The sequence below is a fragment of the Myotis yumanensis genome, unplaced genomic scaffold, assembly GCF_028538775.1.
Source record: "Myotis yumanensis isolate MYYU_CA2020_CCGP unplaced genomic scaffold, mMyoYum1.0.hap1 SCAF_5, whole genome shotgun sequence".
NCBI classification, from domain to species: Eukaryota; Metazoa; Chordata; class Mammalia; order Chiroptera; family Vespertilionidae; genus Myotis; species Myotis yumanensis.
In genome coordinates this window covers 70,323,389-70,342,555 of record NW_027223756.1, presented here as the reverse complement: position 1 = coordinate 70,342,555, position 19,167 = coordinate 70,323,389, and the positions used below count along the sequence as shown (strand labels likewise).

The window sequence follows — 19,167 nt, the reverse complement described above, 5'->3', positions numbered from 1 at the left end:
CAATTAGTTCACAACTGTTTTCCAGCACAGACTTTTCTCAGTAAATGCACAACAAGGATTTGAAAAATTAACTATTTCCTAACTTCTGACAAAGCCGTCTTTTATGGAGAAGTAGTAATTTTTGAGGTCAGATGAAGTTTATGACATTTTTCCTCTCATTCTGAACAGTTGAATACTGATCAGCATCTAAATCATGTTCTTTCCATAGAAGAGAATCATTCTGAAAACTGTTCAGTCCTCTTGGCCAAATAGCTACACTGACATATGTAATTTCCTACTTTTCAGAATGGTAATGGTGGTATTTCAAGTAGAGTCCCAACCCTGGGTGGTAGGGGGAATGCCTCCTGACATGTGCTTATTGCCAGAGCCTGGCCCTGCTGCTTAGGGGGAGATTCTTGTGGCTTCATTTTATTCTATTGGGATGGTCCCCATTTGCAAACATTTAACAATTTTTTTTGCCGTTTGAAGTTTCAATTTTGGCTTTGATTGTGTCAAGCTTCTCTTTTGTTTGTTTGTTTGTTTGTTTTGTTAGTTTTGAATTTTTACATTACGTCCTTGGACTCAAAGGTGAGATTAGATCCAAAAGGTAGTTTATCTATAATCAGGAAACCAATCTCTGTTGATCCTGCAGGTTACATTAAAATGATGCGATATCCAGACTTTCTCCGAGGACAGTGGCCAACATGCTATGGCTAGCTTCCCATGATTAGAGCATCTAACACAGCTGTCCAAGGTGCAGGACCCAATGTTGACGCTTGCGTACAAGTGTAAATAGCAGTCAACTGATTAATGACATAATGAGAATTTTTATAGGCACTTCTACTTCTAAAACCAGATTGATCTCTGAACACTTGAGACAAAGCTTCTCTCACTCTCTGAATTGCCCAGTACACAAGTTCATTTTTCACTATTGATTTTCTCTACTATGCATCTTGAAACCTTCAAGATCTCTTGACCTACTCAAAAAAAATCTGTCAGTTTAAAAAGAAGAGTTCTTCAAAAGAATGCTTGAAAAATCAGTAAAGATAACAAAATAGCTCTTCCCCAACTACTAGCAGGGCAGCTTAACTGGACATTTTGATTAGATTTCGAGGAGAGAACAAAACCTCGAACATTTACAAGAAGAGGTTTCATATCGTGAAGCTTCTGAGTGTGAATGCTCCTCTTGTAGGCATCCCCAGGGAGGTGTGAGGTTTCATCTAGTGATGGGAAATGGTGAGTTAAATCAGAGGAATAATCAGAACCGCCTCGGGGAGCAGAGTGAGGCGACACAGAGCAGGAGGATGCACTGGAGCAGGCTCAGAAGACCCCTCTGCCCTGCCAAGAAGGAGGGCCATCCTCTCTGGGCTTGTGTCATTTATCGATAAAAACAAAGGGATTGGACTAAGAGTCTTCCCAACTCTAAAATTCACTGCTTCTATATCCAAGACGACATATACATTTTAACAAGGAAACCACATTAAGAGAAAACAATGAAAGCAAAATAAACACTTCTTTCTACTAGAAAAAACTTGAGGAATGTAAAATAAACATAATTTTTTTTCTTAAGACCCATCTTAATTTCCTCTCCCACCACCATTATTATTGAAAAGTAAAAAAAAAAATTGTCTTAAGGATTAAATGCTCCATTTAGCTTTTTAATCATTCCTTTCTTCACCCCTGAAATATTGTCCCATTTACAGAAAACAGTGTCAGAAGCACTTTATTCATGGAAATTCCTTCGGTGCACGTCCAAGTAAAACAAAAACATCATTAATATCAGTGACATAAAACAAAAAATATCTAAAACCAACCAAACAAAACCACTTCTATGTCCCGAGGACTGACCAAACAGAATTGAAGTGAACGGAGACATTTTCACACGGCACTTGGAGTGTAGATTTATTTGGGTTTAAGAATCTCCTTAAACAAATTACATCAACCTCACTCCATTCCCTTCCTTAATAAAAGTTATGACTGGACAAACATCAGACTTCTAGAATTCTAAAAAGAATAGAAAAGTAAAAATCGATTTCCTAAGGAAATCCCTCTCCTAAACCTTACATAGTTTTGCTGCTTCTGTGAAATCATTCTCTTTGGAGTAACCGGGCAGCATAGTGTTCTGATTTTGTTTTTAAAGTGGATTCATACAGGGGCACTGAATTCGAACTTCAGCTGACGGATGGAGCATGAACTTTTAGGAAAAATAAGTTACTTCTGCCCAAAAAGGAAAATGGCCGGTGCAAGAATGGAAACACTGGAAGTCCGTTTCATGATGTAATTTAAATCTTACATTACATAGCACACCTTCATTTAGAAAACAACAACGAGAAAACAGAATGGTATGAGCACTCTAAAATCAGCTGCAGCACTTTTAAGGGTTAAACCTGCTTAACCCATTCTTAGTCAGAGAATGGCACCAAAGAGTCCAGCTCACCCGTTCAGCGTGGCTAGTTCTACCTACACCTGCGGGATCTTCAGGTTGTCAGAGCAGTCATGCACTCCATTTCCACCCCCCTCCCACCCGAATGATAGGATCCATTCATAGCTACTCACTACTGCAGGATTTGACCTGAGAAATGCTAGGATTTATTAACTCAGCGGTTGTTTTGAAACATCCCTAAATAATCTTCCCCCTTGGCCAGCAAGGGAACTGCTAGTCTCAAGTTCTCAGAAGCAGCTGGTGAGGTTCTCCGCCAAGTTCTTCAGATGCAGGAAGTTCTCCAGGACAACCTACTTTGACGTGGCATTGACGGGCCTTTAAACCAGGCTTCCTAGATCGAGGAAAAGTTATTCCCGATGCCTTCCACCCCGGTGCTGGAGAAATTTTAGTTTTTTTTTTAGAATCTGGAGGTCATCACTTCTCCTTCTTTCCTTCTAGGAGCTGGCATGGTGGTTAAATTTTTCTAAAACAGTCATATTAATATGTTCAAAAATCCACTGCTGAGTCTCAGATAGGGGGTCACATCTGGCCATGAAAATCTTCTTTTCTGCGGGGTTGCAATCCATGCAGCTGTTGCTCACAGGATGGAATAACGTTCTGTCCTGGAGAGATCAGAAAGAAACGACTGACATAATATATGGTGACTGGTTAGAACCCAAAATATACAGAGGGAGCAAAATATCCCCGTTTATATTTCAGTCTATACTCCTGGTGTAAAAAATAGATTATCTCCCCAAATCAAACAAAAGCAGCTTGAGTTGCACATGGAACATGGTTTCCTGGGATCCATCTGTACTAAGAAAGGCCTCCAAGCAGGTTCAATCAGAAGCAAAGCATTCGTTCATTCAGTGATACTTTTAAAAAAAAGCAGTCCATCATTTTTTTTACTCTGTGGTAGACATTTTGCTTCTTGCTTGGGTTTTGAAGATAGTAAGCATGTGAGGTTGCTTATCAAGTAGTTAATAACCTAGTTATCTGGGGAGAGGCATGTATACAAAAATGACAATTTTGTCTATACACAGAAACACACACACACACAACTAGAACAGTCAGAATTTTTCCTACCCTGTACTGAGCCTCTAACTGGAAGGGGAACTACAAAAGAAACAGGAACCAAAATGAGGTAAGTGCTCAGTTGCCTTAATCAGAAAATGATAAGAGACACACAGGCAATATCTCAACCTACAAACTCAAATTTGTTAGCACTTGAACTTCAGTCTCTTCTCAATCCCTTTAGTGTCATTCCTGTGGTGCAATTCTCATTGCTTTCTGTAAAACGGAGGAGGCAGTGTTCACTTAAAAAAAAAAAAAGGTTGCTAAATACATGATAAAGATAACAGCCCTCTGAATGAAAGGTACTGGCAGGGGGCACGAAAGTGTAAGAGGCAAGCAAGCTCACTATCTGACTGGCTTTATTAACACACACCCCCTTTTATTGTGCAAGTAGAAAGAGGAAGTTAATTTAAGAGAAAAGGATCCCTTCTTAAGTAGCAATAAAACTTTTGTCTCTTATAATGTCTATGCTAAAAAAGAAAAATGTCAATAACATGTAAAAGCTTCCCCAAATCACTGCTTAAATTTGAGGGTCAAATAATGTTGTCTTATTTACCTCAGGAAATGTTCAGAGGCTCTGACTGTGTTCTTTCACTGGGGAATATTAGACCTGCAATGCTTTTGGAATCTAAGTGTTTCCCAGGCACCCTGTGTAAATATTGCTGGATTGCTCCTGGATGTTAAGACTCCACCAACCAATATTTGATGTTCTTTTAGGGCCCGGATGTTTGCATAGTTAGGCACGGTGTGAAGGGAGGAAGAATAAGAAAGGAGAAAGGCAGCTGCCTGCAATTTAGTTTTCATGTTTCTAGTTTCAATGTAAAGAAAGAGCTGTGCCTAATACAAAGGCTCATTCTTCTGTTCTCTTTACGGGGTTCCTGAGTCTACTGTGGATTTTACTTTTCTTACACAAAGAACGCTCCTGAGGTCTCCTTCCCACTCCTCCTCCCCCCCCCCCCCCCCCACCCCACCAACTGGGCTGCTGTTTGACTTCAGGGGAGGCTCTGAGGAACTGTCTCCTACTCTGAGTGGAGGGAGCAGATTCTAGAAGGAAGGGGAGTGCCCTGCAGCTCACCCCACATCCCTCTCTCTTGGGGTCCATCCTTGCCATCAAGTGGCTATCCCTTCTGATAGCCACTGTAGCTCCCTGGGCAGCAGTGTCCTTCACCCCCTTGCTTTCATCATTCCCAGCATCTCTCATGCTCAGTCTCTTTCCAGATTAGCAGCATGGGGGTAATGTATTTAGATCTGCTTTTCACAGAGCATTCTCAAGCTGTTAAAATGCATGAAAATTAATTCTATGGACCTGCTAAATTATAATTCACTCCATTCCAGGTATAAGTACTACCTCCCCCAACTATCTGTGTTTCTTCCTATTGTCACCTTTATCAATAACTCAACTGGGGACCTCCATATGTTCGCAGTTTCTCCCCCAAAACACATATTTCCATGAAAGCTTAAACAAGTACCTGTTTTTATTCTCTTTCCTTTACTGGTTTGTGCACCTCGGCGTGGATGCACAAGCCAAACTAGATTTTATGAACATTTTATTTTCTCCAACCTTATTTTCTGAGCCATAAGGTGATCATATTTTTCCCAAATCTCAAATTGGAACACATGCTCTGACAAATACAGGTATACGCATGGGGCCAACCAGGAAGGATATGCAAATTCAGCACTACCCTGGAAAATCCAGAATGTGTGTTCTGCGATTGCACTTCATGTTCTCCTGAAAGTTGAATTCCCTAAATCTATCTATGTCTGAGAAACTTCATCAGTAAAATGGGGGGAGGGGGTGTAGATAAGACCAATCTCGAAGGCCTCTCCCAGCCATAAAATTGAATGATGTACATTTTATGGCAAAGGTCAATCATGACAGAGACAAATGAAGGGACCTCAAACCAGAGACTATCAACATAAGCAGTGCACCAACAGATTGGTTGCTCTCTGGTTACAGACCGAGTTCTGTTCAACCCTTGTCTGTGGAGTATCCAGTAGGTCCTAGAGGTCAAGCTTCTGGAAGCATCTTCAGCCTTCCCACGGCATGCATTATCCACGTTTGACCTTGGGGGCTACATAATTGTCATCTTTATGTTTCTACTCAGCTAAGCTTTTCGATTATTAAATGTCTTTACTGATGCTTTTCCCGCTGGAATTAAGTCAGTGGGTTGAGTAATTGTTGGTGAATATGGTCTCTTGCTCTATGACAGCTTTTTATTCCTCTATCCTTCATGGCCTCGGTCATGACAACAGATGGCTGTAACCAGACTGAATACAGTTTTTTCTTTGGAATAGGCTTCTCAGTGCTTTGGCAAGTCTGTCGTTCACAACAATCCTCCTTAAAGGGCTCTTTAAAACTGGAATGTTCTTTGCTCAGTCCCAGGGGACGGTCATAGCATCTATCTCGCTGTTCAAAATGTAATTGCAACAAACTTCCTCTCCCATACTCCTTCCACCTTCCCTGACCGCTTCCTCCCTTGCTTTTATTTGTTTTTGTTTTTGCTAAGAAATTGGAAATTCTTGAGCAGGAAATGAAAAAAGTTCATGTCCAGGTTTATAGCCCTGCCCTTCAAAATCAAAGCAGGTCAGTCAGTCCATGCTGTGAAAGGGGTGGGTGGGATTTTTCAGGGAGCTCATTTGAGAGGGGCACTTCTTCCAAGCAGGCCTGCGATTTGGTTGGCTTCTGTGTTATACTTGGTGGCATTTGCAGGCCAGCATTAAATTTTATTACATTTCATACGTCCATAGGGTCTGAACTTTGAAAGAATGAGTACATTGTAGGAAACATTCCACACTGTGTCCAGATGAATAAAAGAACCAGACACCACAGATGCAAAGACAATAAAGCAGGTGGGTAAGTTCATAATGCATAGGAAGATGAGTCTGAGACTAAAACTCCCACACTGTAGGAGGGGAAGCAACCTAGTCAAGGGCTCGGATTCTGTTCCACAGGGCATTTGGGTCAAATTCCAGTCATGCCCCTTACTTGTTGTGTGACCTTGGACAGCTATTTAATTCTCTGAACCTTAGCTTCTTCATCTGTAAAATACAGACATGATATCTATTTCACAAGTTTGTTGGAAGGATAAGAGTTAATATATGTAAACTCGCTGGCACAATACCCTACATGTAATAACTAAGTAATAGTGATTCCATTCTCCATTTCTCTAATTTATTTTTAGCCAAGGAGCATTCCCTAATTCTAAAAATCAGAATGTACTAACCATCTGGTCTGAGACTAGCTATTCAAGACCTAAGTACAATTTCTGCAGCCCTGGCAAAATAAAATTTGCAAACATTAAGACCTGCCTCAACCAGTTATCCAACTTGATATACCAGAACCTTCTGTGTTAAGCAAAAGAACTTATGGAATAAAGGTCATTGATGGTTTTAGAATGAGCTCTTCTGTGTAATTTGGTCAATTTGTATGTGATCTATGCATTTAGGTCCTTTTCTTGAAATACAACATTATTCAGGTCGGTTGAGTTCAACAAATACTTATTAAGTGCCTATTATTTTCTGATATGTATTAGGAGATAGGCATAGAAAGATAAGATGTATTCCCCTGACCCAAGAAGTTGGGGAAACCAATAGGTAAACAAGAAATGTTTGAAGTAAAAAAAAATATCAATAAGATTGTAGACTTTGGGAAATAGAATGGATTGGGATATTTCAGACATAGAGAAAAACATGTGAAAAGAGAAATGTGAAATAACATGTACATCCATGCATTCAATTTATTCAACAAAAATTCATTTGAAACCTACCATTTATCAGGTACTGTTTTGGGGGGTTAAAATTTATCAATAAACTTAAGAAGACAAATATTCCCTGCCTTCTGAAACTTACATGTTAGAGGGAGGGGTAAAGGGGGGACATTGAGGCACTGACAATAAATGATGAGCATAATAGGTAAAATATATATCCCGTGTGCAAATTTAAATATGTGGAAAGGGTGCCTTAGTCAGTTTGGCTCAGGGATGGAGCGTCAGCCTGCAGACTGAAGGGTCCCGTGTTTGATTCTGGTCAAGGGCATATGCCAAGGTTGCAGGCTCAATCCCCAGTAGGGGGCATGTAAGAGGTAGCCGATCAATGATTCTCTCTCCTCATTGATATTTCTGTCTCTCTCTCCCTCTCCCTTCCTCTCTGAAATCAATAAAAATATATTTTAAAAAATAAATAGGTGGCAAGGGTAAACCTCATTGAGAAGGTAACATTTGGGTGGCCTCGAAGAAGGTGAAAGGATTAGCCATGCAAATATGTGGGGGAAGAGGGTTTCCGACAGAGGCAACAGCCAGTGCAAAAATGCTAAGCAAGAATGCACTATGGTAGGTTAGAGAAACAGCAAGGAGGCAAGAGTGAAGAAGAGTGGTGGGAGATGACGTCAGAGTTAATGGAGGGCTAGGTTATGTGCTATGGAGGACCAGCGGGGTATTTGGTATGGCTGAGCACAGGGTGCAAGGTGGGGAGTTCTAGACTATGATATCATGAAGAGATATCATGAAGAGAATGGGGCACAATGCTAAGCCTTGGTTGTTCATGCAACTGTTGGGGAGTAGTTATTGGAGGATTTAAAAGAGTAGAGCCACAGGATCCCTATTTTGGGTGGATCGTGCTAGTGGTAGAGAGGAGAATGGAGGCGGGAAGGAAGACATTGGACTCTAGCCAAGAGAACAGTTGGTGGCTACAGCAATCAACAGGATTTAAGCTTAGGCAAAAGCAAAAGCAATGGGGGATGAGCTGGAAGTGTCCAAGAAATGATGTGAGAGATATTTGAGAAGTAACATATGGGGCCGTCTGATTAATGGGCTGTGGGGGTTAGGGTAGAGGGAATCAGTGGATGCCTGGAGGAAAAGCAGTTTTGAGGTAAGAAATGCAGAAAAAGGAACAGGAATGGGGGGGTGGGAATGATAGTGATTTCTGTTTGAGGTATAATGAGTTGGAGACATTTCTGGAACATCCAGGTTTAGATACCCAGTAAGCAGCCCAGTAAGTTTACTGGACCTCAGGATAGCTCCTCTATGTAAAGGGGGAAGAACTGAAATACTCATTCCTATTGACCACTCATTTCCATGTACCATACACTGAAACAGAATGCTTTTGTGAGAGAGAACCCATTAGGTCCAATGCCTTTTGTGTCTAATATGAATATGGGAGAACGAAGGTTTGGAATTATGAGACTCGTTTTTAATCCCAGCTTTGTCTTTGACAACAATCTTTGATGGGCACTTAATTGGTCAGGGATTTAGGTTTTCTATCTGCAAAATGAATGGGGTGGAGAGGAGGAAAGTGGGATGAGATAAGGAATAAAAAGATATGCCCTCCTACAGCCTGGTGCTGTGGAAAAGGACAAGGTTGACATATGAATATCCTGTGAGTTCTGGAAGAAAGACAAATTAGGTAGGTTTTGTCTGCCTATTTTTACTTTGGGCATCTGGGAAAATGCAAATAACCCCTTGATAGGCATAATAAGGAAAAGGCAGCCTTGCCGTCTATCATTTCCATTTTTTTCTTTGACAGGTAGAATTCCTCACAGGAGGAGAAAATTGGTCTTGCATCAGTGGCTAATTTGGCCAATCAGAAATAATGCTTCTTAATGTCCTGACAGAGCCCCTGGGTGTGTGCGCTGAGGCAGTGGCAGCCACAGCAGACCTCCATCCTCTCCTCCTGCTCCTGTCACTTGCTCTTCTGGGCTACAGGCAAATGGTGGGCTTGAATGTGTCCTCAGTTCTCCTCAGAGCAGCCAGAATAATTTGAATGTCTCTCAGACCATTCAAAGACTTCCTGGTTGCACAGCTAAATTCTTAGCCTGGCCTATAAGGTCTTGTATGATCCTGCCCCTGGCCAGATGTCTGGCCGTATAACTCAAATTTTCCATCACACTCACACCTTTCAACTGGCTTCTCTCTGTTCTTCCAGGAAACCAAAATCTTGCCTACCTCAGGGCCTTTGCACAAGCAGATCCTTGTATCTGGGATCTTTATCTCTATCACTTTCTTTACTTAGGATTCCTACTCATCTTTTATGTCTCCACTGAAAAGTTAATTTGCCAGAGAAGCCTTGTTTACTTCTCTGGCATGGGTAAAACCCAGTGTTTTGTATTTTCATATTGTCCTGTACACTTAATTTATTGAATTATTTTGGTCTGCTTCTCCACTGGACTGAAAGTCCCCAGAGTAGAGAAAACCCATTTGTTCTGTAGCTTGTTTTTATCTGTCCATAGCTTTTTATCTCCCCTCAGTGAACTTGTGGGAGTCATGTAAACATCATAATAGCTGCTATTTATTGAATATGTATCTGTCTCTGGCAGTGCTAAATGTTCTACCCAGGTTTTCTTATTTTATCTACCTAAACCACATAAGCAATCTGAAGAGATAGTGAATGTGGACAAATGGGAGCTATGTTCATTTCTTTATTCATTCTACAAATGCTAATTAAGTACTTCTATGTGGCAAGCACTGTTTTAGGTTCTGCATGAAAAAAAGCAGAGAAAAATCCCCGTCTCTTTGAATTTACATTCGGATATTTAGCTATAGCTAAAATAGTACTGAAATATACAGTAGAGAAATATGACTAACTAGCCCTCTAGGTAAACTTGGACAGATAAAATCAAATTAGAAGATAGTTTGTTGAGCACATGGAATAGTAATAGCTAACTTTAAATGAACTCTTATTCAGTACCATGTCTTAGAGGTGCATATTAATTTTATTTAGCCATTAGAGTCATCTTCTAAGGTAGAAACTATTCTTATCTCCATTTTCAAATGAGGAAACAGAAGCACACAGTAAGAAAGTTTCCCAAGACCCCAGAATTAGCAGTACCCAAGGAAGAACCAGAATGCAAATCTCAGTTCCCCCAGGAACCAGAGCCTGTGCTCTTGGTCTCTGAGTTACTCCATTCCTCCTCTTGCCTGAGCCAACTAGCGGCACTGCTCCAGCCCCATACCTGCTCAGTAGGGAGAAATTGTTCTAATTAGCAAACCAATTTAATTTTTTCATAGTTCCCATTACTAAGATTCTTTGGTTTGTCAGTCCAGATCTTGGCAGGCATTCGATTCAGGGAGCTTTTATCCTTATGTTAGAACCTGAGATGGTCTGTGATGGGGCCCTTTTTTCTTCTGAGTGACCAGAGCGTGGCAGTTAAACATGTTGGGTGAAACGGTAACCAGTAAGGATATTGCCAAGTTACCCAGAAATGGCAAAAGTTAAAAGGTTGTGACAACTAAGTGACTTCAGAGAGGTTAGACCTACAGATGAAAACAGAATTGGGAGCTACTACTACTTATTAAGAAGGTAGCTTCAGTGCCAGGGTGAGTATATCCTCTCCTGGCAGCAATTCCCCCTCTTCTTCGACAAGGTGGTTGAATCATCCATTCGAATTGAAAATCAGACTTTCTTAGGGTACAATGACTGAAGTCTCCTGTTGCAAACATGGGTATGATGTAGACATTGTCAGATGGTTTTCAGTAAGATGTTTGAAAAGTCCACTTTTGTGTTCTTATGGGCAAGCCGGAGAAATGTGGGCTATGAGATATTGCTATTAGGTGAATCTGTATCTGGTTGAGGACCTTCATCCAAATGATGCTCGTGAATGGATCAATGTCACCTCTACCACATGCTAGAGGGCTCAGTTCTGGTGCATTGGGATCAACATCGTAGATGAAGGCATGACTACATGCTGTGATGAAAACGAAAACTAGTTCAATTGCTCATAAGTTGGATCAAAGAATCCAAATCTAGGTTAGATGAAATCTGGTGAGAAAGAATTTCATAGACACAAATGGATAACCGCACAAGTATAAACGATGAGCTATACAGGTGTAAGACTGCAGAGATGTGTCTGTGCAGCAACATAAGAAAAAAGACTGTGGGTTATTTTTATATTGAGACCTCATTAAGAAGCCAAGTATATGTAAAGTTAAGGCAGAAAAATGAACCGACTCAAGCTAAATTAACAAATATATTGCTCATAACAAAAGGGTACTACAAGCTCATAACAAAGGGTGCTAGAGACACATTCTGTGGTTATCACCCCTCTCTGGGATGATCAGAATATGTTAGGAGTGAATGTCTAGAGGCTGATTGAGGTAGACCCATATGAAGAGCAGTGGCAAGAAAACGGGCCATTAAATCAGAAGTAAAGAGTAAAGATCAGGCAAACATTGTTCAAACCTTTGGGGTCTGACTTGAGCAAGATGGATGAAATTTAATCTGTGTGGTACCGAAAGCCAGGGAAGAACTTGCTGATACTTGAGACTGTCCAGGAATGAGTGGGCTGCCCTGGGGTAGTGTGACTGCCTCAGTATGACCACATAGTCCAGGATTTTATAGCAGGGCTTTATGTATCTGAACCAAAGTTGAATTACACACCTTTTAATTACGCTCTTTGTGTACACTTTCCTCATTTTTTTGGTCCTAAATCAATAGCTAACCAGAATGATTAAAAAATAACAACCTTGTGGCCTTCCATCTGGTATCTTTGTAGACCAGCAGGATTTTATGAGCAGAGAGGCCAAAGCCCTGGCTTATATATAAGCTACAATAAACAGTCAAATGCAGGCACATGCCACAAATTCCACCCACTCACTTTTTAAGCCAATGTGATTGTTGCACTGCCATCATCTCAGTCTGAAAGGTACTTTCTTATTTGTATTTCTTGTTTAATGTTATTTTAAAGTCCCTTTTTATGGAAGTTAAACTATAAGAACACTCCAGAGAGCAAGTAAAAAAAAATAAGTCTTTTACTTTTGGTATTTGGGGAGGCTGTGTATGTGATTCGGAGACACAGAGATGTGTTAAGTGTTATCCGCAGAGCTTGGGGTTCATGAAGGAGGGGATTATTTCAATAATTGAACTCAATGGTTCTTTAAGCCATTTAAAGAATGCTTATTTAGGAACTCCTCTACATATTAGATATTAGGCAGGCCATATTGACATACAAGAAAAAGTTTCTGCCCTTATATAGTTAACATCTATAAGGGGAGACTGACTAGGCATAATACAATGTGACAGGTACACAGAAGGGAACAAAAATGGTATAGGAATACAAGTGGAAGAGCCAACCTCAACAGGAGTAAAGAAAGTAGGTAAAAATTAGGGCTAGAAAAATGATTCTCCATCTGACTGCCCATTAGAACATTTTTGGAGCTTTCCAAAAATACCAACACCCAGGATCTCAGTCAGTCTATCCTTATGCCAATAACACACTGCCTTTAGAAATGTACTTTTACATGTCTCGATACCTGGTGCTTTCATAGTGTTCAATACTGTTCTTTTTCTTCCTTAACATTTTCTTGGCTCTGTTGGCCTTTTCATTTCCATATACATTTCAGAATCAGTTGATCAATTTCCACAAATAAACTTGCTGGGATGTGCTTCTTTTTTGCATTAAAATCTAAACACCCATGTGAGAACTGATATCTTTACAATGATGTCTTATTATCCTTGATGGATTCCTCTTTTAAAATTTTCTCTTAGCGAGGTTTTATAGTTTTCTGTGTAAAGGTCTTGCACATGTGTTGTGAGGTTTATTCCTAGTTATTTGATGCTTCCCATGGTAGTCAAATAAAATCATTTTTAAATTTTGTTTTCTATTTTTTTTTTTGCTGCTAGTGTATAGAATTGGTTTTCTTATATTTATCTTATTTGCAGGATTATGCTAAATGCACTTATTACTTTTACTAGTTTAAATGTATAATCTTTTGGATTTTTTATATAACTATTAAGTCATCTGTGAATAGAGTGTTGAATATCTTCATTTCCAACTTTTTATTTTATTTTATTTATTTTGCCTGATTGCTCTAGGTAGGCTATCCTTTACAATGATAAATAAAAGTGATGATAGCAGACAACATATTTTATCCCTAGACTCTGGAGGAAAATTCTAACATTTCACCACTAAGAGTGATGGTTGTTATGGGTTTTTGGATATACCTCTTATCAGATTAAGTTCATTTTTTACTATTATTTTACTTTCTGTATGGCTAAGTCTGTTTAGTTGATGGTAAACACTTGAGGATTCATAAACAGACCCATGTATATAAGGCCCCTTGACTTATGACAAAGGTACCATTTCCATGTAGTGGGGAAAAATGGTCTTTAAATATAATAAATGGTGATTGAGCAATTGGATATAAATATGAAAAAAAATCAATCCCCTCTTACATCATACACATAAAATTATTTCATGGAATTATATACCAGAGTGTTGAAAAGCAAACAATAAAGATTCCAAAGACAACTTAAATGTCTATCTTCATGACTGTTGTGTGGGCAAAGATTTCCTAAACAGGACACAAAATGCACTAATCATAAAGACTAGCTCTTCATCAAGATACCACACAAGAAAGAAAAGGGAAGACACCGATCAGAATAAGATATTTCCAATGCATACATCCAACAAAGAACATGTATGTATGTATCCTCCAAAAATATGTAAAAAAAGCCATACAACCAATGTTAAAAATGACCAAAAGGCTCACATCCTTCACAAAGATGATATCCAAAACAGCTAACAACATGTGATAGCAGTCTCCAACCACAGAATGAAAAGAGGAGCTGAAAAAGAAATTGACTATGCCAAGCTTTGGCAAGGATTGTGGAGCAACTAGATTTTCATGCAGTGCCTGTATCTGGCCCATAGCTCTTCAGGTCTCACTACTTCAGTGCATTCCAGCAGGTGGCCGATGTATGTGTCTTCCTAAGGGCTTTCTCTGGGTTTAAGAATAGTTCTGGCTGTAAGAGCAGTAGCCCAGAGGTAGCAGAGAATAAACCATCCCTACCCAGGGGTAATCCTAACCGAAGACCAAGTGGAGTGGTGTATAAATACCCCAACTCCCTTGCTCTCTGATGTGTATTTCATATCATTTCCAGAGATCGTCAGTAGGCTGAGCTCTAGTATTCACAGTGGTAAGTTCCTTAACAATGTATTCTTCGTTGACTCCCATATCTTCCCCATATTACTTCCCCACTTCTTATCAAGATTTCTTGGGGCCATCTCCAATATAAGCCACAGGGATAAATATGGGGAAACCCAATAATAATGCTTAATTAAAAAGAGAAGGATATGGGTTATAGCTCTGAATTTGCAGGAGCCATAATAAGAGTTACTTAGGATAGATTGCTGTAGTGATACAGTACTGGTATATTGGGATATACCTCACCACTATTTTCAATGTAAAAAGTGCAATCATTATGTTTACCAGATTGTGAAGGGTTAGGATAAGAATTGGGAGGTGAAGGCACTTTATTTTCTATTCAATGGAAAACCAGGTGAAGTTGTAAAACACAAGAATGCAATGTCTGGATTCTTTAGAAACTCCCTCTGACTTCAGGATGGAAGAAGGGTCAGAGAGGAAAGGACAGGAAGCGGGGTACCCTTTAGGTAGCTATTTTAATTATCCAAGGGTAAGATGTGAAGGGCTGCAACTAGGGCAGGGGCTGTGGAACTGGCAAAGAGAGGATGGATTTTCCAGATATTGGCCAGGGGAGGGTAGAGACAAGTCTTAGTGACCAATTAGATGTAGGGGTTGAAGAAGAGAGAGACAATTTCCTGTTTTGGATGTTGATGGATGATTTAACTACTTTTACTGAGGTCACTTCAACAATTCCTTGTTCTTGTAACAGGGGTCCCCCTGGTGGTAAAAGAAAACCAAGAATGGGATTTCTTAACCTGGGTACCTGCTATTGTTGGACACAATAGTGCAACTGAACTTAGTCGCAAGATCACAGCATAGGGATCCCCTTCTTTTTGTGTGTGTGGTAGCAAAGACCCACATTTAGAAAAAGCTGTAAGCTGAGGGGAATGGGTAAAGGTGATCAAAACGTGCAAACTCCCAGTTATAAGATGAATAAGTTCTGATGATATAATGTACAGCATGGTGACTACGGTTAACGATACTGTACTGTATACCTGAAAGTTGCTAAGAGATAGATCTTTAAAGTTCTCATCACAAGAAGAACAAATTTGTAACTATGTGTGGTGATGGATGTGTTAACTAAACTTATGGGGATGATCATTTTGCAGTATATACATATATCAAATCATGATGTTACATGATTTAAGGTATACACCTTAAATGCATACCATGTTTTAGGTCAATTATATCTCAATAAAGCTGGGAAAAAATCTTCCCGAATAGACAAGAACAACTGAGAGCTGATGGTTGCTGATGGGTCAGAAAGTGGGGCCTGACAATGACCTTCACCCACGCAAGGCAGGTAGCTTCTGGCCACCTTCCTTCTCCAAGAATCTCCATGCGGTCCAGAATGGGGCTGGCTGCTATGTTGGTGCGGAATCCATCAGGCATGGGAACTCCCCCATCAGTGATCTGATTTCTTAAAAGAGTACAGCAGAGGAAAGAGGAGAGACTCTAAAGCTAGACACACCTGCACCTGAATGCTGGCTCTGCCACAAATCTGCTAGTATCCATGAGTTACACCTGACAGTGCCTAGATGGTTGTGAGGTGTGAGGGAACGTGTGTAAAGCACTAGCCCAATGCCTCCTTAACAGTTGGAGGTAATGATTCCCTTAAACAGCGGATCTCAACCTGTGGGTCGCGACCCCTTTGGCGGTCGAACGACCCTTTCACAGGGGTCGCCTCAGACCATCCTGCATATCAGATATTTACATTACGATTCATAACAGTAGCAACATTAAAGTTATGAAGTAGCAACGAAAATAATTTTATGGTTGGGTCACAACATGAGGAACTGTATTTAAAGAGCCAGAAGGTTGAGAACCACTGCTTTAGGCAATTAGTAGGGTCTTTGGGATCCTATTAATTCATGGATATGCTAATAAAAAAGGGGCAGCTCCAAAGCTGACTCATAATATTACGAATCCATCTGAAAGTGCCAGGGCCAAGTAATGAATCTAAACACACAAGGTAGAACCCCAGAGACTTCTCTCTTCATGGTTTCTCTCTGAATGCCTTGGGAGTAGCCCTTGAAATAGACAAGGGGAATTTTCTAAAAAAGGTACATTTGAATAGGCCTGAGTCATCCACTAAGATGAGATATTTCAGAAGCTTTCCATTTCAAGCCTCTGGCATGTTTCTGATTATGTATAAATACCTTGCTTGTTATATAAATACACAGCGAGTGTAACCTTTTGCTAAGCTATGCAAAGCAAACAGCTACAAGAAGATCTGAGAAAAGAGCCACAGCGCAATTGCCTCTGATGGTTCCCTCTCACCGGTCCCCGAGGATCCCGGAAAGGTTTAAAGCGATAAAGCTGTAAGTTACTTCTTGAAATCACCGCAGCCATTTTTCTCTCCCTGGGAGCCCCGCGTGCACAGGTATTAGCTGGTCTTATCCATGCGTAAGCCCCTGTAAGCTCGCTAATGAAAACAACCACCTCTTCTGGGCTTAACTGCGCGTTATTGAGTGTTCTGTCTCTCATGCTATAAATGCACAGTAATGAGAAGTGGGCTGTTTATTAGGCACCACCAGCATGCTAGGCGAATGGTGAATCAGGTATTTCACTAATGTGCCCAGAAAGTAACATCTTAAAGGTCAGTCCATAGCCATAAAAACAACCAAAACAAAACAAAAAACTTCCTTAATGCACCACACACACAGACTGGATATTTTGAATAGCAGAAGGGTTTGACAAGATTAATTATGTATGATGTCTTTCATAAGGGAAACTGTGAAATTCTCCTATTGTAGTAATTCCCCATATTATATCTGGTGCCATATTCTCGTTAGTGCTTTTGATTTTAAATTGTTTTGTAGAAGGGTATAACAACTGGCATTTTATAGTGTTCTGGACACATAACCATAATCTGCCAGATATTAGGGAGGGTATAATGTTGTGAGTGTAAGTACCAGAGAGCTTCTTATGTGAGTTAATAGGTATCAAAACCAATGGGCTCCCCACATCGATTCTCTTCAGGTTTTCCCCTTTTACTTTCTGTAATTTCAGGGGATACAGATGTTACTTCAGCCACAGGATGGCCAAAGCTCATGATTAAAGGGGCTGGTCTGACATGCTTCTTACAGTCAGGGAAAGGTTGAATTAGGCCAGAGTGTAAAAGGCAAACAGAGGGCAGCTCCTATCTGGCTGTGAGGGCCTCCAGCAATTGTACAAACTTGAGGAGCAGAATAGTGCTTATGAGGTATTTGCTAAGTGGAAGCTGAGTCCTGCCTTAAAAACCATAGAATTTTAAAGAATTATATAATATTTATAATAAAAATATTTTAAAATAAAAATTCAATTGTTCTTTATTTTAAATTCAATAACATGTGATTTTTATATTTGTTTTGAACTTTTTCCTATCATTAAATGTTAACTTTATTATTCTTTAAACTTTTAAATTCCACAAATAAGTTCTCCTTGCTCTACTTGGGCAGGATTTTGGCCGAATTACGAATGGATCACTTTCTGTATAAGGGGTGCCACAATTACATCTACTTGAATGTATACTTATTTGTGTAATTGTACTTGTCATAACCCAGATTGCTCCCAAGCAAAGGAGCCTGAGAGATATAATAAATGAATAGATGCATTCATCTGTGTTTGTGTGCATGTGTGTGTGTATGTGTGAGAATTAGGGTTCTTAAAAAGTATACCTATGTTCATGTGTTTATTGGGTTTGTGGCCCCTCCGTTTGAGAATTGTCTGGGATATGACTCATCCCTCCCCTGTGGTGCATGCGTTCAGGTTCAAAGCCATTTTTCAGTCATAACTGGTTGTGTAGGCATCACAAACAAAGCCAAAAGCATGCCGCTCCCAACACACTCTATCTTTCCCCTCATCTTTGCTGGTGGTCTCCAAGCATGTGGGTCAAATAGGTGTACACATGTCCGGGTAGCAGTTTCCATCCGTGTGTTTTAAAAGAAAACACTGAGTGAGACCTTTAGCCCGGCAGTTTGGGAATGCCTGCTGTGAGCTGACTCTTACCTCCCGGTAGCCCCAGAGCTGGTTCCCCTTCATGCCGTGACAGTCATAGAGGGTGACCGGGCTGCTGTGCGAGATCGCGTCGAAGCAGAACTTTCGGGTGTGCAGCGGCTCGCCAGGTCGAATGTCTTCCCTCCATCCGAAAGTAAAGAGCTAACAAGTGACAACAGCAGAAAAGATGCAGTGAGTTTCATTTGAAGACATTCGAGAGCAGGGGGAGCAATTTAGATCTGTTTTGTGACTTACAAGACAGAACTAAGTCTCGGCATCATAGAGGTGTGGAAAAAGGCATCCTATATAATAAAAGCCACCGCAAGATGGCCGCGTGCACAGTGGAGGCGGGGCCGGTGGCCGCTCCGTGCTGTGAGGCCTGGGGGTCCCGGCTCTGCACGATGTGGAGGAGGCCGGTCCTGGTGTTTCTGCAGCATCAAGTGGAGGAGGCAGGTCGCGGCAGGGGAGGGCAGTTGGGGGTGATCAGGCCAGCAGGGGAGCAGTTAGGGGCAATCAGGCAGAAGTGGTTAGGGGCAATCAGGCAGGCAGGCAGGCAACAGGTTGGGAGCCAGTGGTCCTGGATTGTGAGAGGGATGTCCCAGATTGGGGAGGGTGCAGGCCAGGTTGAGGGACACACCCACCCGTGCACAAGTTTTGTGCACCGGGTCTCTAGTGTAATATAAAGTACGTGGTAGTGACAGCTGCACCTTTGGCTGAGGGCACCAAAAATGCAAATGAGGAGTGTCCAGTTTGGTACTAGAAAAATAACAGAGGACAGTGTGCAGATGGGAGGAGAGG

At 40.8% G+C, this 19,167-nt stretch overlaps 1 protein-coding gene across 1 annotated transcript in view; it reads right to left on the bottom strand.

Annotated features, from left to right (window-relative positions):
• Positions 1 to 1,479: 1,479 nt before the first annotated feature.
• Positions 1,480 to 19,167, bottom strand: part of GALNTL6 (polypeptide N-acetylgalactosaminyltransferase like 6) — a 944,384-nt gene continuing 926,696 nt past the window's right edge. Inside the window, exons 12-13 of the mRNA XM_070415471.1 lie at positions 18,382 to 18,531; positions 1,480 to 3,024 (exon numbers count right to left, since the gene is read on the bottom strand). Coding sequence (XP_070271572.1) covers positions 2,857 to 3,024; positions 18,382 to 18,531 — 318 coding nt within the window. The 3' untranslated portion in view covers positions 1,480 to 2,856. The remainder of the gene's footprint in view (positions 3,025 to 18,381; positions 18,532 to 19,167) is intronic.